Source organism: Rhinatrema bivittatum, chromosome 1, assembly GCF_901001135.1.
Source record: "Rhinatrema bivittatum chromosome 1, aRhiBiv1.1, whole genome shotgun sequence".
NCBI lineage: Eukaryota > Metazoa > Chordata > Amphibia > Gymnophiona > Rhinatrematidae > Rhinatrema > Rhinatrema bivittatum.
In genome coordinates this window covers 809522174-809549342 of record NC_042615.1, presented here as the reverse complement: position 1 = coordinate 809549342, position 27169 = coordinate 809522174, and the positions used below count along the sequence as shown (strand labels likewise).

Below are 27169 nucleotides of genomic sequence, written 5' to 3'. Positions count from 1 at the left end.
CGTGGTACGGTGCCGTGTTTTGTAAAACCATAGTTACGGTTCACCGCAAGCCATGTTTAGCCTCAGTTTAAAATGGCCTCCCTTCTACCACAGTCCTTTCCTTTAAGTGGTCCTCCTCTCTCCTAGAATGGGGCTGATGTGTTTCAGATAAACGTCCAGTCAAGAGACGGACAGACCGAAGGACATTTTCCTACAACGGAGATGTCAACATGGCTGCTTTTTGTCAGCAGTGCCCTTTCTGCTTTAGATTCCTAAGAGACTCCCCTGGCGCTCTCTCTCTCTCACTCCCGGCCTGCTGCGTTCAAAGGGAATTCGTATATTTAATTAGCTTCATGTTGCCTTCTGAGCGTTCTTTGGCATTTACATGAAAGCAGCGCGCACTGAATGTTCCTTGATGCAGCAGAATGGCAGCCAGCCCTTCTGCCATGCTCGGGAGTGCTTTAATGTCTCTCCCTGCCTTTCACGCTGCTGGGACTCTTGAGCTAAGCTTAAAGAAACTCCAAACGATTCCTTTAAAAATTTACAAGTAGAATGTGAGAGAATCTGCACTGCTAGAGAAGCCAGCCATTAGTCTGGAAGGCTTACACGTTTGCAGCTAAGACCATTAACGGGAGGAGAGGATAGGGGTGGCCTTCAAATCCTCTTCTTCCTCCTTCACAAGCTGCGTTGGGGTGTAGAGGGAAGTGAGCACCTGTGGACCCCTATCTGTCACTGAAAGGAGCCGAGGGCCGTGCAGCTGACGTGAAGTGGAATCCACACGAATGTCTTGTGTGCGCTTTAACCTTCCTTAGGTGTTACCATGGCTTCCTCCGCTACCAACGTCGCCCTCGTTATGTTGCATCCTGTTACTTAGTAGTACTTTGTGCTTCAAGCCGTCACATGAATTTTAAGCATGCCAGCACAGATTTACGTGTGCTGTGCCCAGAAACTGAGTCACATAGTAACTTAGGTTGGGAGTCGAGTATTCTCCGAGACCATGGGAAGAGCAAGCTGGCTCCAGTGGTTTCTGCATGGCCTACTGGTCTCGTAAGCGTGTGCCTGCAGATGAAGAGAACACCCTCGGTTCTCTTTGATTGTAGGAAGGACATATAGAATGAAACCCTTAGATACTGTGTGCAACTGTGCACACCGAAAGGGTTTGGAATTATTTTGTAGTTTTTTGGGTTTTTTTGAGTATCTTCTTTCTAATGTGTGTCCTGAGTTGAGATGGTTGTCAGTATATAATTTCACCCTTGTGTTCGGTTCCCTAGCCACGCTGGTACTGACAGGTTGGAGACTGGCGCGCCGCCCCTCATGCTGGAGCCAGAACTCAGAACAGCAGCTGGAGCCTGGAGCTTGCATGTGTAGCTGAAACGGGACCAGAACTTGGAACAGGAACTGGAGTCCGCAGCTTGGTACGAAGGCCTGAGCATCAGCCGCCAAGAAGGATCGGGTCTGGAAGCTTGGAACAGATCTTAAAAGCTTGCTGGATCAGCAGGAACCAACCCTCACTGGTAGCTCCGGTTTCCTGACGGGGACCACAGTTCTGCCTGGGTTTGCCAGTGCAGGAAACCTGAGCTGGAGCTTGACACAGGAACTGGAGCTGCAGCTTGTAACCAGGACTAGATCTGTAGCTTTGAGAGAGGGCAGGTTGGGAGCTAGGGTGGGATTGGAACTGGAAACGGTACCTGCAGCTGGGAGTAGGAATCAGAGCTGGGTAGGACTGAAGCCAGAATAGGACCTTGGAGCTGCGGCTGAAATCTGAGGCAAAGAGCAGACCACCTTGATGAAAAGGGAAGCGTTCACCTTGCTAAGGTTCGCATTGCCTTCTGGTTGCCGGGAAGAGCTTCCTCTTTCCCCGTGGAGGGGTGGCCATCTTCTCCCTTCTTGGTGTCTTATGGCTCCTCGCCCATTTTACTTCCGGGTCCCTGGTTGGCTCTGGCCCTTCATCTCCTGTCTGTTATTGGTCTGAGCCCTGCTGGCACCTTCCCCGGACACCCTGCAAGTTAGTTGTAGGCATGTTATGTTTCGAGCAAAATGACCATAGTAAATGACAGCAGCTAAAGCCCAGATGGTCCATCCAGTCGAGCCAGCAAGTTCCTTTTGGTAGTATCCTCCGCTCTGTGCGTGGCTTACCCCCATGCAGCAGTGTTACATCTAAAGTTCACATTCTTCATTTCCATCCTCTAAGGATCCGCAGTGTTGATCCCATGCCCGTCGCCATTCTTGTCTTCACCTCCTCTTCAGAGAGGGCCTTCCATGCATCCACCGCCCTTTCTGGGAAGAACTATATTCTGATGTTGGTTCTGAGGCATTCCCCGCCTCCACCCCCAGAGTTTCGTATCGTGACCCCTAACCCTGCAGTTTTCTTTTCCTCCTAGAAAAGGTTGGTTTGTGCCTCAATACCGTTCCGGTGTCTGAAGGTCAGTATCATATCTGCCCGGCATCATTCATTCTGTCAGATGCACATTCCTGGTCTGAAAGCGTTCTCAGTAAGCCATGCCTTCTCTTCAGGCTGCATGTCAGAGTAATAGGCGTAGTAACTTAGTAGATGATGGCAATAAAAAAAAAAAAAAAAAAAAGACCAATTGTCCCATCCATTCTGCCCAGTTATTTCTGTGCACACTAGCAAAGATATATCCCAGCTGTCAGCCATTCCTTACACAAGATGGGTTTTGTTGTCTTTCTCCTTCATGGGTAGTTAATAAGCATACAGGATCCTTTATTCAGTTCACTCCCAGTATCCCTCCCTTCCCATGTCTAACCACAAAGCTCTTGCTTGAGCGTCTGGCCTCCTCGGACCCCTGCATAGCCTTCCAGACAGAGCCAACCACACGAGTGCCTTCTACCAGGACCTTTAATTATTCTAGCAGCGCTCCAGAAATGTTAAGTGGTACTTACTACTGTACCAGCAGTCTGCCAGAGCTAGCTGCTAGTTTAGCCTGCCAAAACTGACTGCTGTCCTTCAGCGAGCTCAGCCCTGCTTTCCCAGGGTGCATTCTGCCACACTGCTGTCTGGATCAGCAGGAACCAAACCCTCACTGGTAGCTCCGGTTTCCTGCTGGGACCATGGTTCTGCCTGGACCTGCGCTGGAGATCCCATTCCTGTCGCTGTTCCGACTGTTGCGCCTGAAGACGAAGATTCCCGAGTGGTCCAGATCTTGCGTGTTCCTGTGTCTTCTTTCTTTTTTTTTTTGCCAGGGTTTGCTTGATTTCCCATTGGGCTACTTGATTTTGCCTCCTGCAGAGAAAGCTGTGCTTGCTTGTGAGACACATTCTCTGTGACTTCAGGTCCTTGTTTTTGGCTCTCCCGCTTATCTTTTGGTCTCTGGCTTCACCTCCACTGTTTACATAACAGCTAAGGTAGCTGAATGATCTATTCAGGTTTGTCTTTTACCAGGATAAGATTGGATGGCCTCCTCAAGAAGGATGTGTTTGGGTTTGTTTGTTTTTTAGCAGCCATCTCCTCCAGGGATGTATGCTCGTCTGGGTGGGGTGAGCTCCCTCCAGTTCCTGGTGATGATTCTACATCTCTCCACTTATGTTTACCTTCTTCAGGCTCTCTGCTAGCCACTGCAGTGCTATTAAAGCAGCCTAAGCCTGACTGTTTCATAGTATTTTCTAAACTCCCAGAGCGCTTCCACCAGAGCTGTGGGAAATTAGACCAATTTGTGGACCAAGACCTCTACTTCCTAAATGTAGTCTCGTGGGGATTTCCTAGTCCTTATGTAGCTGATTAGTCATTTGTCTGGAGTCTCTGGAGCCTCAGACTCCCTAGAGCACTATAGGGAGCTCCTGACTATTAAGGTCAAGGTCACTGGAATCTTTTACATCTTCCTGAAAGTGGAGTCCTGGCTACTTCTACTGGGTTTGGAATAATGATGAGATGAATAAGGATTCACCAAGGCTTGTACAAGCTTCAGCCTTCCTTGTTTAATCTGTGTGGCTGGTTAGGTGCCTCTAAAAATAAATATCTCTGCCTTTTCGGTTGCAGCGCCCACCCTATGGAATTCACTTCCAGTGGAACTGCGGCTGTCAGACTGCATGAAGATGTTCAAAATGATGCTTAAAACATTTCTTTTTAAGCAGCCTTATTTTTGCTTGGTACTGCCTTCTTGGTGTGTGTTTGTTTTGTTGTTTTTTTTTTGACCAGGTAGGGAGTCTCTCAGATATTATTTTTTTTCCTGGCCTTTATGTGATGTAAAAACAGAAGAAATAGATAACGTGTTTATTAGGGTGGAGACGTGTTAAAAATGCCCGACTCAGCCGAGTTTCTCCGAGTCAGGCATTTTTAACACATCTCCACCATAATAAACACGTTTAAAGGACGTCTGGCATCTATTTTTTCTGTTTTTACCCTCACGGCTATATAGATCGCCTTCCTCTTTGTTTCTTGGATCTGTCCCTTTATGTGATGTAGGCATGCGCTGTTTGTTTGACTTGCTTTGCTATGTGTGTTTTATCTGTACATCCCTCACTGCTAAGGCCTTTAGCGATTTAAGAAATGTTAATAAAATTTAAAAGATTAATTTCACCTGAATTAAGCTGTTCAGAAATCAATGACCAGCTGACTCAACAGAGTGAGTTTCTGGTCCCTCTCTCCAATGTCATCTGTTCTCAGCGTCTCTTGTTGTCTGCTTTTAAAAGTTCTAGTGTCCATGGATTTTACCCCAAAACAGGATGGCTCCTTCTAGCATTGTCGGTGGCCACCAAGCCATATAGTTGGTCAGTCTCTCTGTGTCAGGCCTCGAATGCCAGCGTCGCTTGTCACTGCTCGGATGTAGCAATTCAGGGGGCATTTCCTGCTCATTAACATAGGAACACAGGAAATGACTGCAGAAAGAGACACAAGTACCCCGTCACATTTTCCCAGCAAGATTTCTCAGGGTTGTAACTGCTGCTCTGTGCAGGTTACCCCCATGCCTTCTGTCTAGATTTGCAGCTGCCTCTCCATGCAGGTTATCCAAGTGCTTTATTACCATCCTAGGGATCCTTTGCATTTATCCCATGTCTTCTTGAATTCGAGTACTTTTTTTTTTATTTTTTATTTAATCCATCTCCTCCACCGGGAGGCCATTCCAGCTATCCACCACCCTTTCTAAGAAAAAATGATGATATTAGTCCTGAGTCTACTATCCTGGAGCTTCCTATCATGCCCTCTAGTTCCAGAACTGAGCTTTCCATTGGAAAAGTTGACCTTTTGTTCATTACTAATACTTTTCGGGTATATAAAAACGTTTGTATCGTATCCCCTCTGTCTCTCCTCTCCTCGAGTGTTTACATTTTTAGACCCTCAAGTCTCAAGTCATGCCTTCTGATGCAGACCCCGCACCATTTAAGTTGCCTTTCGCTATCCTGCATGTGATGGGGTATTCCGTGTGAGGCCTCATCAATGACCTCTATAAGGGGGGCATTATCACCTCCTTTTGTTTTTTTCTGCTGGTTATTTCTCTGTGAATTCCAGCATTCTTCTGGCTCATGCCTTATCATAAGACACCATCACCCCATGTCTCGTTCCTGGTCGGTGCACATCATCTTCTCTCCTGCCATCCTACCCTCGGATTCCTGTTCCGCAAACAAAGGACTTTGTACATTTTTGCATTGAATCTCGCGTACCAAGCACTTGGACCACTCCTCAAGCTTTCTTAGAACACTTCTCATTTTGGCTACTCCTTTGGTTGTGTCCACTTTGTTGTAGATTTTAGACTTTTCTTTCCAGCTCCTCTGCAATCTTGCTCACAATAATATTGAACAGAACCGGCACTCCACTACTCACCGCTCTTTCCTCAGTGAATTTCTTTATAGAGGATAGCGAGGTGCTGGAGACAAGGACAGTATCTGAATTCAAGAAAGCATGGGATAAACCAAGAAGATCTCTGAGGGAGTGGTAGGGATTGTACAGCTAAATAGTTTGTGTGGATGGACAGACTAAATAGGCTGTAATGGCCTTTCTCTGCCATCCTGTTTCTGTTTCCATTTACTACCACCCTCTGTTATTTATCATTCAAGCAGTTTCTAATTCAGTCCTCTACCTTAGGAACGACCCCCAGGCTGCTCAGTTTATTCATGAGCCGATTACATGGAGGACAGTATCAAAAGTTTTGCTGGAATCCAAATAAACCATAGCCAGCGCATGCCCTTGATCTAATTCCTTTGTCACCCAGTTGAAGAAATCATTAATCAGATTCATTTGACATGATCGGCCTCTGGTTGATCTGCCACTTCCTTGAATCCAGCAACCTATTGCATTGATTTGACAGTCATTTCGGGTAAAGCCATCTTGCCTTGGATCCTGCTCGAATGTAGATGGTTCGCTGTCCTTAATTTCAGCAGAATCTCCATTCATTTCCCCACCACAGAGGTAAGACTACCCAACTTGTGGTTTCCAACTTCCTGTCTGCTATGACTTTTACGAAGAGAGACTACATCCACCCATCTCCAATCCTCTGGAACCTCTCCAAAGATCCATTGAACAGGCCTCTCAGTGGACCTGCCAGAACCTCTCTGAGTTCCTTTAATATTCCAAGATGTGTCCCATCCGGCCCCATGGCTTTGTCCACTGGATCCATGTGTCTCAACTCTTCCGTAAACAGTGTCCTATCCACACCACTCCCACGTGTACTGTTTGCCAAAAATCCTCGGCCCTTGACCGGCTCTAGGTGATTTGCAACTTTTACATACATAATTAAAGTAATATAGTACAAAGACAAGTACACCTTTCTCCATAAATTAACAAAGCAATATTCTTGCAAGTAATTAAAATGACTAAAATCTCACAAAAACAAAAATAGCTTCAAATCTAATAAAATTGCGGAAATGACCGTACAGTTCAGGAGAACTAATAAAGATTAAGAAACCAGGTCCATAAACGCCTGTTTAAATTTAAAAAAAAAAGTTTTTTAGTAAAACTTTAAGGGGTCAATATTCAAAACTGGCTGGTTAAGTAACTTAACCGATCAGAACTTATCCTGCTACGTTACGCTGTGGATTCAGCGGCTCGGCTATCTCTACAGAATCTGACAGCCTCAGGCTCCCCTGTACCCTGCCTGTAAAATATAGGGAGAATAATTTTCAAGGCCATTTGCACGGGTAAGTCAGGCATCTCGTGATTCAACGAATAGTATGCGCGCTCTTCCACCAGGCACGTGCTTTTAGCCACATGTGGGGGAGGTATGCCCAGAGATTGGGGAATAGTGCACGCGGATTGCGCTTTCGAGTCTGCGTGTGGTGGTTCTCATGGAAGATCTACCTGCATGCAGAACGCAGGGGCAGAAGCCAGCGGGTGCTTCGTAAGCATGGCAGGTTTCAAAGGGAAACTCTGTGCAGGTCATAGAGCAGGGACTGTCTTTGTCCAGGGGTGGGGACAGGTTGAAAATTGGCCCCGAGGGTTGTGCTGTATCACACGCCACCCTGCAGACTGCCCCCCACTGCACAGTGGTATTGGGTGCCCTAGGCGAAACTTTGGATTTCTTCACCGTTCCTCCCCCCTACACACCAGTTACACACCTAGGTACCCGCTGCGGCTCCGACATGGCATCCCTCATTCCGTCCCTGAGCTCAGCTGCCCCCTTTTCTCCTAGTCACCTCTTCCTCTTTTTTCCAGCAGCTCCTGCCCCACTTCCTCAGTCCCCTTTCTCCTGCCAGTTCTCTTTCATAATCCCCAAACAGCCACCTGTTTCTCTCTTTTCCCCCCCCTCCACCCCATCCTCAGCAGCTTCTTCTGCCGCCCCCTCCATTTTGGTGCTCTAGGCAACCACCTAGTTGGCCTAATGTGAGAGCTGGCCCTGTCCCACCAGGGTAACTGCCCCAGCGTTTCTCTGCACGGGGTCTGATTCACGTGGCTCATGCCCATAGGCAATGGAGAGGGAAGAGGGCAGGACAATCCACCCCTTTCAGGATATTCCCCTCCCCCCCCCCCCTCAACTTCAAGTCGTGGCAGCAGCAACTGGCGATTTAAAAATTCAGCATGGGGCCTCCTGCGGCTGCGGCAGGCTGACGGGCGCCGTGGCGCCCCGCCCCTCGCATGAGTTTACAAGGTAACAAGACGTCTGTGCAGGAGAAGAGGGCGGAGCACTGCACTGCGGGAGGCCCTGCACAGAGTTTTTTCATCTTGCTGCCGTGCAGCCAACACCATGGCGGCAGGCCCGGATGAAGGCATGGCATCGCTGACGCTCGGGCACCTATAGAAATTTGGTGCCCAAAAGCAATTGCCTTGGCCTAAATCTGGGCCTGTCAAAACATCAACCTGCCTTGCAAGCTGTTAAGAACATAAGAAATTGCCCTGCTGGGTCAGACCAAGGGTCCAACAAGCCCAGCATCCTGTTTCCAACAGTGGCCAAGCCAGGCCATAAGAACCTGGCAAGTACCCAAACACTAAGATGATCCCATGATACTGATACCAGTAAGAGCAGAGGCCATTCCCCAAGTCAATTTGATTAATAGGAGTTTATGGACTTCTCCTCCAGGAACTTATCCAAACCATTTTTAAACACAGCTACACTAACTGCACTATCCACATCCTCTGGCAACAGATTCCAGAGCTTAATTGTGCATTGAATGAAAAATATTTTTTTTTTATTAGTTTTAAATGTGCTATTTGCTAACTTCATGGAGTGCCCCCTAGTCCTTCTATTGTCCAAAAGAGTAAATAACCGATTCACATCTACCCGTTCTAGACCTCTCAACCCACCATATCCCCCCTCAGCAGTCTCTTCTCCAGATTGAACAACCCTAACCACTTTAGCCTTTCCTCATAGGGGAGCTGTTTGTATGCTAATTTATAGCACACGAAAACACACCAGACATCTGGCTCCTCTATGCAAGGTGTGTGATGGGAATGAGAGAGTAAGGTACTCTGACACAATATCTATGTCATCATTTATTAATGTGACATCAAGGTAATAGACGTTATTTACAGAAAGTTATTTACATACCACATGATTGCATATGCCATCCAGCACCCTTCGTGCCATCAGCTTTGTATCGAGGAGTCGTCAGCAAAGGCGAGAAGGGGGTTTTCGGTGTCCAGCACTCTATACGTCTATAGAGGCAATATCTCCTACTCCCGCCGGACACTGGAAAGTCCTGCTCTTTTATACCGTGCCGTAAAAAAGTGTGTGTTTGAGAGAGAAATGATTGATCACTATCCCCCCATGTTATGTATCAACAGTTGCTACTACCCAGTCGAACTCATCCTGTCCCTGGCATGTAGGCGGCTGATCAGACCGCCGTATTCCTGACAGGGAGCCAGAAAGCTGAGTTGCACAACATGTTTATCCTACAGTGTGTCAGAGCAGCAGTGCATCAGTTCACCTGAGTACTGCTTGGCCCACCTGGCTTCAGTTCTGGTAGCTGCAGTGTACACGGCCCGGTTACATTTAATACACAGATGGCTTATGTGTCTGTCTGCAATCCTTTTGGGTGAAGCTCTGACATTTTGCTTGGAGCATGCAGTATTCAAAGTACATAGCCGGGTTGTTTTATGAGCCAGTGACCTGTTATAGTATGTAATCTGCCAAATTGGTTTTCCTCAGGGCTGGATGTGAAAGCCAGTTCTGCTACTGCCCTAGAGGCTAAAGTGCAATGGATGGAGGGTAATAGAAGTTTGCTGCTCAATCAAAATGCAAAACACTGTTTGTTTTTTTCCTGTTGATTCACAGGATGAGAAGGTTGCCACTGGGGATACCAGGCTCTTGGTGTCCTGCCATATATATCTTCTGATTATACGCCTTCAGTTTCCTCATGATAGCTTTGCGGCAGGTACCGGCTTTGGCTTAGAGCTGCAATCTACTGATGTAGTAGTGCAAGGAGAGAAGATTTGGGTATGGGAGATAAACTCCAAGGGATCTGCAGTATTGGCCCAGGTTAGTGGAAGCTGATAACAGGGCAGAGCTGCAGAAGGATTCTGTCTTCAGCACACAGCTGAGTTTTTATTTTGCTTTAACAGTTCTCTTTCCGTGATTAAACAGTTTGCTTAGTGCTCTGGTGTGAGGATTTGTAGAGCATGGTGACTGGCTGCTTTGAGTGCCTCTTAGGATCTAAATTTCATAGGAGGAGCAGATAAAGAAAATGCAAACCCGGATAGGAATGAAGGAAGAGGCTGGATAAGTCGGTAAATGTAGTGGAGCTTGGAGGCGTTCTGGGACCAGATGAAGTGTAGAGAGGGTGAGGACATAAGGATCAGCATTATAAGCAGGCACAAATTTGGCTAGGGAGCCAGAGGAGTTTAAGGTGGAGGGTGGTATAGGCATTTTAAGGATAGAAATAAATTCTCTGAAAGGTACGGCGGTAATAATTCACAGACAGAATAAAGAGTTTGTTGTGTTAGTCTAGTTCCGGATAAAGTAGCCTGTCTGCCGTATTAGACCACTTGAATGCATGGAAATAAAAACAAAAAAAAAAAAAATGTAGAGAGTGAAGCCTTTTCATTGGACTAATGTAATACATTTCTTGATGAGCTTTTGGGAACCAGTACTCCTTTGCTCGGGTCAGAGTAAAATGATTAATTTTATTCTGACCTGAGAAAGTTCCAGAAAGCTAGTCAAAAACGCAGGCCAATCAAAAGGATTCACCTTGTACATTTTTTGCTTTTTTTATTTGCTAACTTTTATTTTCGTGAGGCTAGTTTTTTTGTTTTGTTGTTTTTAAGTTGACTGCCTGTACAGTTTTATTAAGGTGATGGTCAAAAAAGGCATATGCGATAAATATTGAGGAAGCAGAGAACCATAAAATTATGACGGCAGATAGGCCACAAAGCCCAGCTAATCTGCCCATTGCCGCACCACAAGCTTTATTTCAGTTTTGCGTTTTACTCTCATGTCCCCAGCTGCAGTTCTGACATGGCTTTTGCCTCTTGTCACCCTAGCTGAGAGACTGTTCTGTGCACTCACCAGCCTTTTGGTGACGAAATATTTCTGCAAGTTACCCTTTCAGCTTTGCAGGGTGACACCTTGCTCTAGAACACTCCACTGCAAAATGCTTGAGTGCATTATTTATACCTTTTAAGGTCTGTGAATGGCCGCATCATATCCCCCCCTCATTCTCTCCTCTCCTGTAGAGTATACAGAGTTAAGTCACGTCACCTCACCTCGTGGTGCTTACGGGATGGACGCTGCATTAATTAGTAGCCGTCCCTTGGACCGCCTCTAGCTGTATCTGTCTGGAAACGTAGCCTGCAGATGAGGTTCATTGCTTCGGACATAGATAGGAATGACGAGATTTTTTCTGTAAGTTTTTTGGAAATGTGAGAAATGAAGGAAAGTTGGGAGTTGAACCAGATGTTCTAGCTGTTAGCACTGGTGGAAGACGTAACGAGATATGGGTGAATATGGAGGGACAAGGAGAAGCTCGTCCTTGCACAGTTATGCGTGAAGCTGTCACTGCTTCTCCATCTTGTTTTGGTGGAATTTACTTCCACCCACTTCTTTGTGCGGGGGGTCTGAAATCACCGGAAGGATTAATAATATGTTTTGTCTTGATTTTATTGTAAGCTCAAGGGAGAAGAGGCTGCCTATTAGGTGAATCTGTACCAATAAAGCTGTTGAAATGCTACAGCATTTGTGTTTGTCTGCTAGTGAGAGGACGCAGCCTCGGAGCTGGAACTTCCTGCCCGACTCCCTCGTTCACGTCAGCCCGACTTTAATGGTCTGTTTTGTATTTAGGGATGGTGTCTAATCCCTGTGTTCTTCTAGGGCAAGGGATTTTATTTATTTATTTTTTTCTTTGCAGCTCTGTGCCCTTGTCGGGCTACGTTGCCATTAATCTGGTCCCTTCACGCTGTGCCAGCGTGCAGCGCATTACCTGCATTCATCATGCGGGGCTCATACTCCTGCACCTCTGTGACCTGGTACAAGAAAACACGAAGAGGGATGCGACTTTGGGAAAACGAGCCACAAATTTAAGGGCAGGAATAAATCCTCAGGACACAAAACAACAAGCACATGGCAGAAAAGAGCAAGGTGACAGCTCAGTAAGAGAAATCAAGATGATCAGGTGTTTGGGAATAAACACAAAATTACTTAAATGGCTTTTTCACCCATTACATAAGAACACGCCATGCTGGGTCAGATCAAGAGACCATCAAGCCCAGCATCCTGTTTCCAACAGTGACCAATCCAGGCCATAAGAACCTGGCAAGTACCCAAAAACTAAGTCTATTCCATGTAACCATTGCTAATGGCAGTGGCTATTCTCTAAGTGAACTTAATAGCAGGTAATGGACTTCTCCTCCAAGAACTTATCCAATCCTTTTTTAAACACAGCTATACTAACTGCACTAACCACATCCTCTGGCAACAAATTCCAGAGTTTAATTGTGCATTGAGTGAAAAAGAACTTTCTCAGATTAGTTTTAAATGTGCCCCATGCTAACTTCCATGGAGTGCCCCCTAGTCTTTCTACTATCCGAAAGAGTAAATAACCGATTCACATCTACCCGTTCTAGACCTCATGATTTTAAACACCTCTATCATATCCCCCCTCAGTCGTCTCTTCTCCAAGCTGAAAAATCCTAACCTCTTTAGTCTTTCCTCATAGGGGAGTTGTTCCATTCCCCTTATCATTTTGGTAGCCCTTCTCTGTACCTTCTCCATCACAATTATATCTTTTTTGAGATGCGGCGACCAGAATTGTACACAGTACTCAAGGTGCGGTCTCACCATGGAGCGATACAGAGGCGTTATGACATTATCTGACATAGGTTGCCCTAGACCTATGCTGCCTGTCCCCTCTGTCGCTGTCCCATCCCTTTTCCAAGCCATAGCTGCAACTTCCTAACACATGCAGGCACCCTGCTTCCTTGCTGATTCTGTACCTGCGCTGTTTCTTCAATGGCCTGATGAAGGCAGCATAGCTCTTGAACCCTAGCCACAGATGTATTAAGTTAGGCCAATGAAAAGGTATTACCTACAACCTGTTGTTTGTTGGGTTTTTTTAACATGTAACTTATTTATTATAACATACCGTAATATACAGTGCCAACCACTTTGCACAGAAAGATAGATGAGAATTACATCCATAGTAAAAAAAAAACCCCCAAACAAACCAAAAAACACAGTTAAATTGGAAATTCAAACCACAAAACCTTATCTCATCAAAATTAGATCCCAAAAGGTAAGGGGAGAATAAAATGAAGGATTATGTAAAGAGATAAAAGAAACCTCACTACCACAATATCTACTATTTTTATATAAAAGAGCGTCTATCAATACTCAAATTATAGGATGAAGATGATAAAATTAACTTCTTGGGGTCCGTGAAACTTTTTAACTATTCTAAAAGAAAACAAGAATAGCAATCATTTATTAAATGTTATGATATATTTACAGGGAAAACTTAGCACAAAGCAGGCACCAAGACAACGGGTCTCATGGTGGAAAGCCGGAAACCCTTTTCTTCTTTGGCTATTTAAGCAAGCCTTCCCTGATCCCAATTGAATGACAGCAACATCTTACAAGAGACTTCACAATATAATGTAAATAATTAACCCTAACTGCTTGGTTACTCTAATTCTCTACCCAGTTATATGTACCTTGTTGTAATGTAACTTTAAGATTCTCTTTGCACCTGTTATTGTTCCGTTTCTGTGTTCACACCCCCTGTTATTTGTAAACCGGCAGGATGTGATTTTTAATCACGAATGCCGGTATAGAAAATCTCTAAATAAATAAATAAATTGTGTAACCCTAGCTATGTCTGCGGATATTCTGCCCACCTAGCCCATAAGTTGAATATTCATATTTTGAAAGAAACCTTTCATAATGAAACTTAGCTCATGGTTTGCTATGAAGGAAACCAAGGAGGTAATTTTCAAAGGAGTTAAACATGAAAATATAACATTCTAAGGTAGCAATTTTCAGAAGCCATTTACCCGCATAAAGTGCACTTACACATGTCTAACCTATGGACAATTCCATGGCACGTATTGTAGCAATTTTCAGAAGCCCACTTACTTGAGTAAAATGCATATACTTGAGTAAATGCGTTTTTAAATCTGGCCCTTAAGAGCATAGCCCTCATATGCAGATGACTCTCTTAGGAAGGCAGTTAGCTTCATAGCTTAGGCCGAGGATTGATTTTACACATTGCCCAAAGGGCAAAAAATAGATTTTATTGAACATGGGCATAGCTTCAAGGAGAAAAATACAACTTGTTTTGACTCTTATTTCCAAGAACATTGGCATGACCCAATCGTGCATCCTTCCCATTTACAGCTCGTTCCCTATGGATCTGGTATTTTGCACTGCTTCCTAGTTTTGCCTGTGTAACTGATGGCCACTTTCTTTGGCTTCAGCTCTCTGCTGTCCTGTAGCTGTTTCTCTGGATCTTTCTGTTAGCGACCAAACTGTAAGAGGCTCCAGGAAGGGTGTAAAAAGGATGTGCAGGATCTATATAAGAGTCCAGAAATGAAGACATGCAAATAGCATTTGCTATAGACAAGTGTTTTACTGTATATTGTTGTGCTGTGTTGATTTTTAAAGTATATGTTTAATGGATGTATTGATTGTATTTCGATGTTATTAACTTGTAATCTGACTTGTGCATATGTTTGTATAAACCCTTTTTCATGGATCTCACTGTTTCCAAGGGCACACAAACAAAATGTAGTCTCTGGGGCTGTCTCCACGAGTTCTCTGTCCCCTCCCACTGATCCCAAGGTGTGGGTTCTTTCTGTGGGGGTGAAGGAGGTCCTTCTCGGCCCCGGTGTTGGTGTGATTTTTCCTTAAGTGCTATTAATTGCATCAGTAGTATGGGATCATCTTGGTGTCTGGGTAATTGCCAGGTTCTTGTGGCCTGGTTTGGCCTCTGTTGGAAACAGGATGCTGGGCTTGATGGACCCAGCATGGCAATTTCTTATGTTCTTATGTTAATATCTAATGTCTCTATAGATGTTGTGCGGCATGGCTGGAACAAACAGGCAGGACACCGCACTGGGCGTTCAAAATAAATGTACTGATTCTTTTATAACTTCAATGTCCATTCATAAATCCAAACGTGTTCTTGTACAGCGGTCTTTATTTACACTGCTCTCTCTTGTTCTGGGTATATGTCCTGTCCCTCAGGTCCCTGGGCTGGAGCTTATCACTTCCTCTCTGAGTGCATGAAGTGTCCCAGTAGGCCAGGGAAATTCTACTTGTGGGGAATCCTGGAAAAATCCTACCAGAGTCCAAAGGTTCAGTCTTTCACCCAGCCTGTGTCCTGGTCCCTTAAGGTTGAGATCTTGTTGAAAGTCTACTGATCTTCCTCCTCCTTCTCGAACTTCCAATAGATAAAGCATAGTAACCCTAGTATTGTCAGCAGAAAAAGACCAGATGGTCCATCCAGTCTGTCCAGCAAGCTTCTCATGGTAGCAACTGCAGCTCCGTGCAGGTTACCCCCAATTGTCTGAGAAGGGCAGTAAATGCCGCCCTATGCAGGTTACTCCCATGTTTCTGATAAGGATAGTAAATGCCACTCCATGCAGGTAAGCCCCAAGCCTTACGTTAAGGATAGTAATACTTACAAGCAAATCCAAGCAACTGTCAAACCCACAACAAAATGACTGCAACATTTCTACGTGGTTAGCAGCCTTCCTGATAATTCAGACAATGCTGCTTTAACATTTTTTGCTTTTGGACTTGCCCGTAGAAGCTTTATCCCCAATGTCAGTGTCCCAATGTCAGTGTCGGTTATCTTCACAATCCAATACCCTTTTTTCCCTACCTCGCCATCAAAGTGAAAAGCGATATTGCAGTTGTGTCAAAATCATCAAGGCTATTTGTTTAAGGCTATTAATTCCTTATTCCTTATAGTTAAGGGTAGTAACTGCCGCTCCGTGCAGCTTACCCCATGCATCCTTTTCTTCATTATAATTCTCAAGCCTCTAAGGATCCTCAGTGTTTATCTCTTGCCCTTTTGAATTAATTTTCTGTTTCCATCCTCACCACCTCTTCCGGAAGGGCATTCCAGGCATCCACATATTTCCTTATGTTGGTTCTGAGTCTTCTCCCTGGGATTTTCATTTCATGACTTCTCTGAAGGAAAAGTCTGATGTCTGCAAACAAGAGCCAGGCTCCTGATGCCCTGGCTGCCACTGTGAGGAGTGGTGGATCAAAAATCCTCCTTACCTCAAAAAAAAGTAGATAAAACTCTTATCTATACAAAATCTCACACTGGGTAATGCCGTCACTGATCTTGCTTCCTCTAGGAAGTAGATGAAGAGCTTGCAGGTCTTCAGCCCCTGGCCTCTACATCCGGAGCTTGTCCCTCTCAAAGGGGTTCAGGGATTTTCACAGTACAAAACAACTTCTACAAAGGTAAAAATACCCAAAAACAAGGCAGACCCTCTCAGGCAGGTAATGCACGGGTAAGGAATCTTCTCTAAAAACAAAAAAACCCCACCAAGTTAAGTTAGTGAGCCCAACTCAGCAGGGGAAATGCAAAAACGGCTCTTCACTCTTTTAAAAGCCAACTAAAAATGACCACACCGCTCCTATTCCTAGCCCCCTCCCAAGTGGCCTGAGACCATCAATCACAGCCAGCCTCAAGGAGAGGTGTTGTAGAAGAAGTTAATTCCTAATGGGTAGGGATCTAGGGCCAGCTAGTGGCTGACTAAGGGGTCGCCACATTTGCAAAAGGCAGAATAGAAATATGTTAAATAAAACTGTACAGTGCAAAAAATAATTTTGGTGTTATGTTGGACAGAGTAGCCAGGTACATGGTTTGCATTTGCTTCAGGGGCTCAAACATATTGGGTGGTGATTGTTTTCCAAGGCAGCAAGTTTTCCAAGCACCATGGAAATTGAAAATAACAATATATACTAAAACAGCCCCTCGTCCCCTGGCCCTTGGCTTGTGTAGTGCTAGTGCTTAGGGGATCCCGAGTTTGTATCTCTTCTCCATTAGAATCAGCCAGGTTTGTAAAGATAATATTTCTGGCCTGCATGGGACCGGCGCAGGGTTGCATCCCTCAGAGGTGATCTCTGCTGGCACATGAGTAGCCCTGAATCTTCCAACCTTGGAAGAACTTTCTTCCAGCTCACTACCAGTAAGAGTCAATGAAATACCCGAGAAGAGTGTTCTGGGTAGAGAATGGGAGAGGTGGGAGGTAAAAGACATACTTTGCATAGAACTGGTTTGCCTATTAAGAACATAAGAACATGCCATACTGGGTCAGACCAAGGGTCCATCAAGCCCAGCATCCTGTTTCCAACAGTGGCCAATCCAGGCCATAAGAACCTGGCAAGTACCCAAAAACTAAGTCTATTCCATGTTACCATTTCTAATGGCAGTGGCTATTCTCTAAGTGAACTTAATAGCAGGTAATGGACTTCTCCTCCAAGAACTTATCCAATCCTTTTTTAAACACAGTTATACTAACTGCACTAAACACATCCTCTGGCAACAAATTCCAGAGTTTAATTGTGCATTGAGTAAAAAAGAACTTCCTCGGATTAGTTTAAAATGTGCCACATGCTAACTTCATGGAGTGCCCCCTAGTCTTTCTGTTATCCGAAAGAGTAAATAACCGATTCACATCTACCCGTTCTAGACCTCTCATGATTTTAAACATCTCTATCATATCCCCCCTCAGCCATCTCTTCTCCAAGCTGAAAAGTCCTAACCTCTTTAGTCTTTCCTCATAGGAGAGCTGTTCCATTCCCCTTATCATTTTGGTAGCCCTTCTCTGTACCTTCTCCATCGCAATTATTGGCTAAACAGCACAGATGTTGCATTTTATACTGAGCATAAATGGTGAAAAAGGTATGGCAACCCCAATCATAACAGGATTGTCGTGAAAAAAATGCTCTAAAGAGTTAAAAAGAGAAAAACAATTAGGGAAGATTTCAGACGTTTTCTGCTGAGGATGAGGAAAGCCATTTTGAATTTGTTTGTCATAGCTGAACAGCTTTAAATGTCAAAGTAATGAGTCCCCTCTAGTGTTGGAGGACAAAACTGCAGCTTAGAAAATGTTTCCACTAGGAAGTACTCTGGAACTGGTGCCCAATACAGGAAACTTGCAGTTTCTGCCTCTAGCTGGGATATAATTGTAACGCCCCTAGTCTTACTAGAATGCACAGGGAAGAAATTGGTGTAGTCTGTTTCGCTCTTTAGGTGGATAGGTAAGTGAGATGTGCTAGCAGATTTTAGGAAGACTCTTCGTTGTATAAGAAGTTTTCCCACACAGAGACAGACATAGAGAAGGAGAAGGAACAAGGAGCACAAACAGTGATTGTGATTTCTGGCAATTAGAGAAAATTGCAGGTAAAGACCACAGGAAGGTTTTAAATCTGTAATAGATGGGATCAAATGGATAATATTTAGGATAGTTGTTTCCACAGCATCCCATGTACATGCTTATCTGGGAGAAAGGACCCAATCCTAAGGTAATTTTAAGAATGGCCGCCATCACTTTTGACAGACTGCACAGATGTCAAGTGGAAATCTCCCATCTCTACCAGGAGGCTGGTCTCTGGTTGTTCTGGAACTGAAAATGTGTCACTGACTGAGGCAGCCCGGACATTGTTTAACCCATTAGAAGGAGAGGAGTTCAAAGCCAAACAGTAGCTCGTTGGATGGGACTTTGCAAAGACTTTTCCGCTCCTCCATCATTTCATATCTGTTTGTGGCTGTAAATCATTCTGGAGAACTCGGAATTGCCTTTTTCTGATTTTTCATGAGCAGGGCCTTGAAATATCGCTTCCCACAGTGGGAAAGCACCCAGACACTTCTTGTTCTCGAGAGAAGAGAGGAAGACAGGGGGCGGGGTTTGCGCGCATCTTTGCAAACGTAATTTTGAAATATTTGAATATCACCTCCCGTCTAGATAGGGTCCACAGGAAGAGGAGACCTCGCAGAGGGCAGGGTCTTCCACAAGGACCGTGGGAACTGATTGTATAGACTTTCAGCTCACACCTTTTCTTTCGTATCTGAAGGTGCATCACATTCAGGTACAGTACAAGGATTTCTACTGAAAGTTGTGGCCCAAATGTAGAGAAATGGAGGGTGCTGACCCCTGCTCAAATTCTTAGCAGCCAAAGCTGCTTTCTAGTGATATTTGTATCCAGTGATGACATTTTCAAAATGCTCCGATGTATGTTAGAGAAAGGGGAGTTTAATGATATTGTACCACTTTAATGCAAAGGCTTTTGGGTTATAAAAAAAAATGTGTAGAATAGACTAGAATAATATTTTGTCTTCTGTGGGACTTCAATGCAGATTGCATTCGGGCACTCTCAGGTATTTCTCTGTCCCCAGAGAGCTAAGGACCTCCTTTACTAAGCATTTTTCCTGCAGACACAGAATGGGAGAAAATCCTTAGTAAATCAGGCCCTGAGTTTGCACCTGAGGCAATCTTCTGCAACCTATTTCATCGTATTTACTGATATGATGTCAGCTGTCCCTTATTTTCAGTTACTAACATACAGGTTCAGTCCCAGCTGACAGGAGCAAGTCCAGCTTATCTGGAGAAGGGCCAGTTTAATCAAGTCCCAGAGTAACGAGAACAGAGAAGAGGGTGATGAGAACTGCGGTTAATTAATCTGCCCTCGGTGGTTAAAGAGTGGCTATGATTAGTATTGCAGGACTGGAGGGTATAAAATCCTGATTTCAGCTGATTACAGATCCAGTGCAACATGGACTCAGGAAGGGGAGGTCATGTCAGGTCAATAGATCAGGGGAGAGTGCGAGATAATTGATTTAAATGTCACTAAAGGCCTTTTGCCACGTTGCCACACTGGAGACCAGTAGTCCTGGGGGGGAAGCGGGGACCTAGCATCTGGGTGAGTGACAGGCATCAGTGGTGGTGGGGGGGGAGAGAGAAACTGAGCTCACTCTGTGGAGAGGAGGGTGCCACAGAGGTCCGTACTGAGCTTAATTCTATCTCAAATGGCTCTCAAAACCAGTATTGTAAAGGATCTCGTGGAGAAGGTGTGTACTTTGCAGAGAATCATTACCTTTTTCAACAGGACTGACGTTCCAGCGTGCAGTGTAAAATCAAGGAAGGCTATTACAAAACTTGAGCGGTACAATGATTTCAGGACAAACCATTATATTCCCTGAATGTGACTACTGCACTTCATTATTACTTGGATTGCCAGCAAATACTGCAGAATTCTGCCGCAAGAATATTGACATGTAAAAGGAAAAGAGACCACGTTACTGGAACACTTGCAGAATTACACTGGTTATCTATAGAACAAAGAGTACAACATAAAGCACTCTGCACAATTCATAAACTAATCCATGATGAAAAAGCTGAATGGCTGAACACAGCACTACGTGAACATGTACCACACAGAAATCTGAGGCCGGCTAATAAGGCACTACTGACTGTTCCATCTGTTAAGTCAGCCAGACTCACACAAGTAAGGGAGCGAGCACTGTCTTTGGCAGGACCTATCTTGTGGAATTCAGTGCCACTGGAGATAAGACTGCAGAGAAATTTCAAACTTTTTTCAAAGGGAGTCTAAAAACTTGGCTTTTTAAACAGGATTTTATATTTATTTATTTATTTAACAACTTTTAATATACCGACGTTCGTGGGGCACATCACGCCGGTTTACAAGTAACTCAGTTAAAGGAGGAAATTACAATGAACAGGGGGCCGGGGGATGGGAGCAGGCCAGAAAAGAGAACTGAGAAAGCAAATAAGCTCGAACTCAGCACCGAGCACGTAGTTTTTAGTTTTTTCTTTTTCTCGTTTTTTCACACCACTAAATACACCTTAGACCGTTAACTTTTTATATGAACTGCAAAAAGAGACTTTTCAACCTACATGTAAACAAAACTCAACAAATAGTTTTATATTAAAAGAACCTTGTTACCGCTCATTGTTGGCACGTCTATAATGTGTTATCTGTTTTAAACAATTTCGACTACTTTATGTGCCTTATTTGTAAACCGTTGTGATGGTAAATTAACGATGTTAAATAAAATAAACCAGAGCCCTGCAGTTGCTGCAGCGTGCCACTGCAAGAGTTCTGTCGGGTAATAATAAATAGGGCCATATCACTCCTATTCTGCAATCTTTACACCGGCTACCGGTCAGATTCAGGGGGTGCATTACAAAGTATTATGCATACCCCATAACGTGATCAACAAAAACAATACTGACTGGGTTAAGTGACAAACATTGCACTTATACGCTCCACAAGGAAATTTTAAGATCAGCCAACAAGGGTTCACTACAAATCCCATGGCTGCATTCCGCTTATTTAAGCGAGGTGAGGGAAAGAGCGATCTCAACCGCTGGACCGAAACTCTGGCATTCGAATTACGCATCCAGAAGGACGTAAAGCTGTTCAAGAAAGATTTAAAAACCTGGTTATTTGGGCTTGCCTGTGCTGGCTAGGAGAAGGAGGGCGAATCAGAAATACAGGGACTTATCGCTGGGAAAGTGTTTCATGTGTAATGAAACCTTATTAGCAATAGAGATACTGCGACGCTTTGTAAAAGTGCTGCTGTAATTACTGGTTTTATTGTGAACCGCCGTGATCGGTCTATAAATATAAATAAATAAACTAAAATTCGGTGTGAAAAAAGTACAGCATTAGAAATGAAGAAAGCAGTGTGACAAGGAAGAGGAGCAGCGGAGGACTGCACAGGAGGATGTTTGACCATGTGAAGTATTGTCGTATTCCTGGAGGCGGAATCTCTGGAGAGACATAGATGGAGAAGGGCTAGCAAAGGAAAAAAATGCAGATTCTGCATCGGAAACCATGTGAGCTCAGGCATCAGGACCTAAATACGTATGTTCTGGCAGAAGGGAAATAGAAGGGAGACACGATAGACATTCGGATACTGCAAAAGTGAAAAAGAAGTTGCACTGTGCAATCGATGTCCGTGGAAAGGAAGTTCTAGAACAGGGGTTCAGGTTACGAGGCTGGCGTGAGGTAGGTTCAGGAGTAACGTTACGTTAGCAAGGCGGTGGATGCGGGGAGCGGCCTCCCAGTGGATGAAGTGGGCGCAAAAGTGGTATCTGAATTCCAAGAAGGCATGAGGCCCCTCACGGAGGAACCTTCTTATTGTTTGTATGTACGTGGATCCCTAAAGGCTAGAGGTTAGAAATAAAGAAAAGTGTGCATGGGGGTAACTGGGGGTAACCTGCTGGTGTGGCAGTTGCTGTCCTTAACAATTAAGCCTTGATACTGCTAATATAACTCCATTGCTCTCTGCTTCAACTGCAGTGAGAAAAGGGGAATTGGATTCAGTCAGCAATCAACGAGGGCCCCGACTTTTACGGTTTGGGGAACAAATAAACGTGGGGGTAAGTTGCTGATGCTGTGCTTACTCCCCTTAATCACTAAGCCTGATACTTTTGATGCAGCTCCAACGTTGCTCTCTGCTTGCACGGCAACAGATAAGGGATTCAAACAGCATCTGAGGGCCCTGCCTTTTACGGTCTGGGAGACTGATAAGTATGGGGGTGACCTGCACAGTGCAGCAGATACTGGCATAAACTTGCTGGGCAGACTGGGGGGGATCACTTGGTCCTTTTCTGCCGTCAATGTCAGGAAGTATTTCTTCACGGACCTTCTTCCTGACCAATGTCAGGAAGTATTTCTTCACGGAGAGGGTGGTGGATGCCTGGAATGCCCTTCCGGAGGAGGTGGTGAAGACCAGAACTGTGAAGGACTTCAAAGGGGCGTGGGATAAACACTGTGGATCCATAAAGTCAAGAGGCCGCCAATGAAGAGTGGGTGACTCGCCAGAATGATGGCTACTGCCTGGAGACAATACCCTTATTAAATAAACATACACAGGCTTGACTCCAACATCGCTCTAAGCTTCAACAGCAAGAGGAAATGTGGAAAAAAGGATTCACACTCACAAAGAGGGGAGTAGCTGGCTTGTTACGGCGGTTACTACCCCAAATCAAATAAGCCTGATACTTCACTTTCAATACATATACAGCAAAGTTCTCTGATTCAACGGCAGGGGAGAAGAAAAACTGATACTTCACACATCCAGCAGAGCTCTCTGCTTCAACGGCAGGGGAGAAGAAAAGAGGGTTCGCACTCACAAAGCGGGGAGTAGCTGGCTTGTTACGGCGGTTACTACCCCAAACCAAATGTGCCTGATACTTCACTTTCGATGCACATCCAGCATAGCTCCCTGCTTCAACGGCAGGGGAGAAGACTTATACGTCACGCATATCCAGCATAGCTCCCTGCTTCAACGGCAGGGGAGAAGAAAAACAACCAATAAGGGCTAATAACATAGTCTGGGTAAAACAAATAAGCATGGGTGCAGCTTGCTTATTGCGGCGGCTACTACCCCTAACGAATCAAGCTAGATATTTCACTTGGATGCAGCTCCATCACTGCTCTCTACATTAAAGGTGGGGGTGGAAGGGAAATAGAACCAAGAGCTAAGAGAAACAGATAAGTATGAGAGAAAATATGTGTGAAGCTTGCTGGGCAGACTAGATGGGCCATTTGGTCTTCTTCTGCCGTCATTTCTATGTTTCTATGTTTCTATGTCATTTCTGTGTTTCTAGGTATACTTTTCTGTTAGCAGTTATTTAGTTGTTGGTGAGGAAAGCCCCATAAAGACAAGTCTTGTGTTTAACTGGATCCTGAGAAGTGGCAGGCTGCATGGAATGTGTTAAGAAGTTAAAAAAGAAAACCAGTTATACATCAGAACCACTATATAAATAGCTAATCAGATCATCTAGAAAAGATCTGACCTATTTAAACCTGAGCATTTACCCAGATTAAGTCTTAATGGTGGGAATGCAAATATAAAGCATAGGATCCTGCAGTACTGCAGTGGGGAGGGGAACGGGGCAGACGAGATGTGCAATGGGGTTATCTGTCATCATAGCCTATGTTTTTGTAAATTATATATAAACAGCAATTATAGGTGTGGGTATCCCTTCAGGCCCATTTAATAAAATCAGAGGGGGCTGCTCAGGTAGAAATATAGAACCACCTTCTAGGGTGCTAAACTAAAATGCACTGTTTTTTTCTAGGAAACTCCTTCAGAACCCACATTGTGACAGATTAGAACATAAGAACATGCCATACTGGGCCAGTCCAAGGGTCCATCAAGCCCAGCATCCTGTTTCCAACAGTGGCCAATCCAAGTCACAAGTACCTGGCAGGATCCCAAGGGGTAGAGAGATTCCAAGCTGCTGATCCCAGGAATAAGCAGTGGATTTCTGCAACTCTACCTTAATAATGGTGAATGGACCTTTCCTCCAGGAACTTGTCCAAACCTTTTTTAAACGCAGCTACGCTAATAGCTGTTTGTGACCTGCTCCACCAGATTTACTCTTTGCTCCAAAATCACCAAGCAGCCAGGCAAACGTGTTACTTCACAGTTAACAGCACAGTCCCATGCTGGAGGCGATGTGCCTTTCCAGTCAGGTACTGCCGGTGTTTTGTATACAGGCCGGTATTGCCACAACCCCCAACTCCTTAGAGCTGTAGCCTGCCAATGTGGCAGGTCCCCCTAGCCGCAGGCTCTTCAGTTATTTTCAGGGTTCCTTGCCACCTGGCCTGGGCTCTTCTGGCCTCTGGACAGCCAGTGGGCCCTTGCCTTCCTAGCAGTCTCCCGGCCCTCTGCCATGTCTGCTCCACAGAGATTTTCTCTGCTTAAACCACACACTTAGCCTCACAGACTGGGAAACAGATACTAATGCAGCCAACAAATACTTACCTATACATGTCTCCTTGATTTTTTTTTTATACTGTTTTTTTTATTGTTTAATGTACCTCTCCATTCAAATAACTACCACAATTGGGGCCATTACGATTGTAGCTGTTAAGATACCAGAGCTACATTCCTTATCTCATATTATTGCTATTATACCCTTGTCCACTAGCGGCTTATCTTCCTTCAGCAGTCGGAGGCATGGCATCTTCTCCCACTTCCATGTCCTGCTTCCCTTGCCTAGAATATGATTTTGACATGCCGCGTTCCAAATCTCCTTTGACTCTTACACGCACGCATTAACTGATGCCGGTTATTTTTATTTATTTATTTTATTTAAAATCTTTTCTATACCGTCGCTAAGTTATATACCATCGCAACGGTTTACATGTAGGCACATATTTAATGTAGGTAAAAGTGTACTATAGTACATTCTAACAGGTGCCGTCAAAGGTTCGGTTACAATATGTCATTAGACAAAATAATTTTTAGAGAAGTGGGTTATGAATCTGTTTGGATAGAGGTTAGTGGTACCTCAATCCAGACCGTATGAAAGAATGCATAACCATTGGCCTATGCGGATTGCTTGCCTGGCAGAATGCTGACTGCTGAGGAGCGAGTCTCCCATCTTAGCTTTCCTTCCCTGTGAATAGCTGCTAACTGCTGTATTATTTAAATGCACAAGAAGGCAAGCTTTTTCAGTGGAAAGGAAGCTGTTGAACTTGGGGGGGGGGGGGGGTCGCAATTTGAAGCTCTCAAGGGAGTAGATTCAAGAGCGATATCGGGAAGTATTATTTTCACAGAGAGGTTTGTGGCGTGCACTCCCGGAGGAGGTGGTGAAGACAAAAACAGTAATAAGGCTTCAGAAAAGCAAGGGATAAACACAGAGGTTCCCCGGTGGCAAGGAAATGATGATGGAGCACCAGCTGCAGCCCAGGGCAGCGGTGCTGTGGCTGCATTGTGTTTCCTGGAAGGCATCAGGGTAACCTGCATGAAGCAGCATTTGCACCTCGAAAGGACACAAGGCGGGCGTGAGGGTTGGGGTCCATGTGAGAATTTGCTGTGCTTTGGGTAGATGTGCACACGGTCACTGCTCACTAGACTGGCTAGGCATTTTGGCCATCATTTACTATCAGGCCGATACAGTAAAGTTCGCGGGTGAGCGCCCGCTCAGGCCAGTGTCCTGTGCACGCGATACAGTAAATAGAAATATTTAAGTTAGGGCCCGCGGTAAAAAGAGGCGCTACACGAGTGCGTCCCTAGCGCCTCTTTTTGGACAGGAGCGGCGGCTGTCAGCGGGTTTGACAGCCGGCGCTCAATTTTTCCGGCATCGGTTCTCGAGCCTGCTGACAGCCACAGGTTCGGAAACCAGACGCCGGCAAAATTGAGCGTCCGGTTTTCAACCCGTGAGCCGCGGGCTGATTTTACTTTTTTTTTTTTTTTACTTTTTTTTTTAACTTTTGGGATCTCCGACTTAATATCGCCATAATATTAAGTCGGAGGGTGCACAGAAAAGCAGTTTTTACTGCTTTTCTGTGCCCTTCCCCAGCACCGGCAGAAATTAAAGCCTACCTTTTGGGTATGTGCTAATTTCTTAAAGTAAAATGTGCGGCTTGGCTGCGCATTTTACTTACTGAATCGCGCGAGAATGACTAATAGGGCCATCAACATGCATTTGCATATTGCGGGCGCTATTAGTCTCGTGGGGGGGGGGGGGTTGGATGCGCGTTTTCGACGCGCTATTACCCCTTATTGAATAAGGGGTAAAGCTAGCGCATCAAACGCACGTCCAAACGCGGGTTAACAGCTCCATTGGAGCGCACTGTACTGTATCGGCCTGTATGTTGCTAGGCTAAGCCCCTCCCTTGATCTCCAGAGTCACTATCTGGGCCAGCCAATAAAATCATTAACAAATGGGCCCTAACAGAATGTAACAATATCTCCAAAATAGCCGACCTAAATTCCATCATCGTCTTCTATAACAGAGGAAGGCAGCTCCAGCCTTGGGGTTCCACAACCAGATCGGGTTTTCGGGATATCCACAACGAATAGGCATGAAGTATGTTGGCATGCACTGCCTTCATCGTATGCAAATATATCTCGTGCATGTTCATTGTGGATGTCCTGAAAACCCGATCTGCCTGTGGTACCCCAAGACCGGAGTTGTCCACCCCTGTTCTGTAACATATGGAAGCGCCACTGTTTTCTTGCAAAATGTTTCACAAGATTACATACCCCCTACAGCCTGATCCTTTACAATCCGAGAGAGACTGATTTCACTAGTATATGAGAAAACTGACTGCATTTTCTTATCTAATTTCCCTAGCTCCTAGTCCAGGGCTTCCCAAACCTGTCCCGGGGACCCCACAGCCAGTCGGCTTTTCAGGATATCCAGAATGAATATGCATGAGATACATTTGCATATTCTGAGTCTCCATGGTATGCATATGTATCTCTTGCATATTCATTGTGGGTATCCTGAAAACCCGACTGGCTGTGGGGTCCCCGGGACAGGTTTGGGAAGCCCTGACCTAGTCTCTCATGTTTGATTTCGTTA

General features: G+C 44.9%; 1 protein-coding gene across 5 annotated transcripts in view; it reads left to right on the top strand.

Annotated features, from left to right (window-relative positions):
- FAM219A (family with sequence similarity 219 member A) overlaps positions 1–27169 on the top strand; it is a 301158-nt gene that overhangs the window by 85047 nt on the left and 188942 nt on the right. The window contains exons 1-2 of one of the 5 annotated variants that reach the window (XM_029581358.1): positions 11112–11204; positions 11707–11936. The exons of the other annotated variants lie outside the window; for them this stretch is intronic. Coding sequence (XP_029437218.1) covers positions 11919–11936 — 18 coding nt within the window. The 5' untranslated portion in view covers positions 11112–11204; positions 11707–11918. Of the gene's footprint in view, positions 1–11111; positions 11205–11706; positions 11937–27169 lie in introns of those variants that run through there. 5 annotated transcript variants of the gene reach the window in all.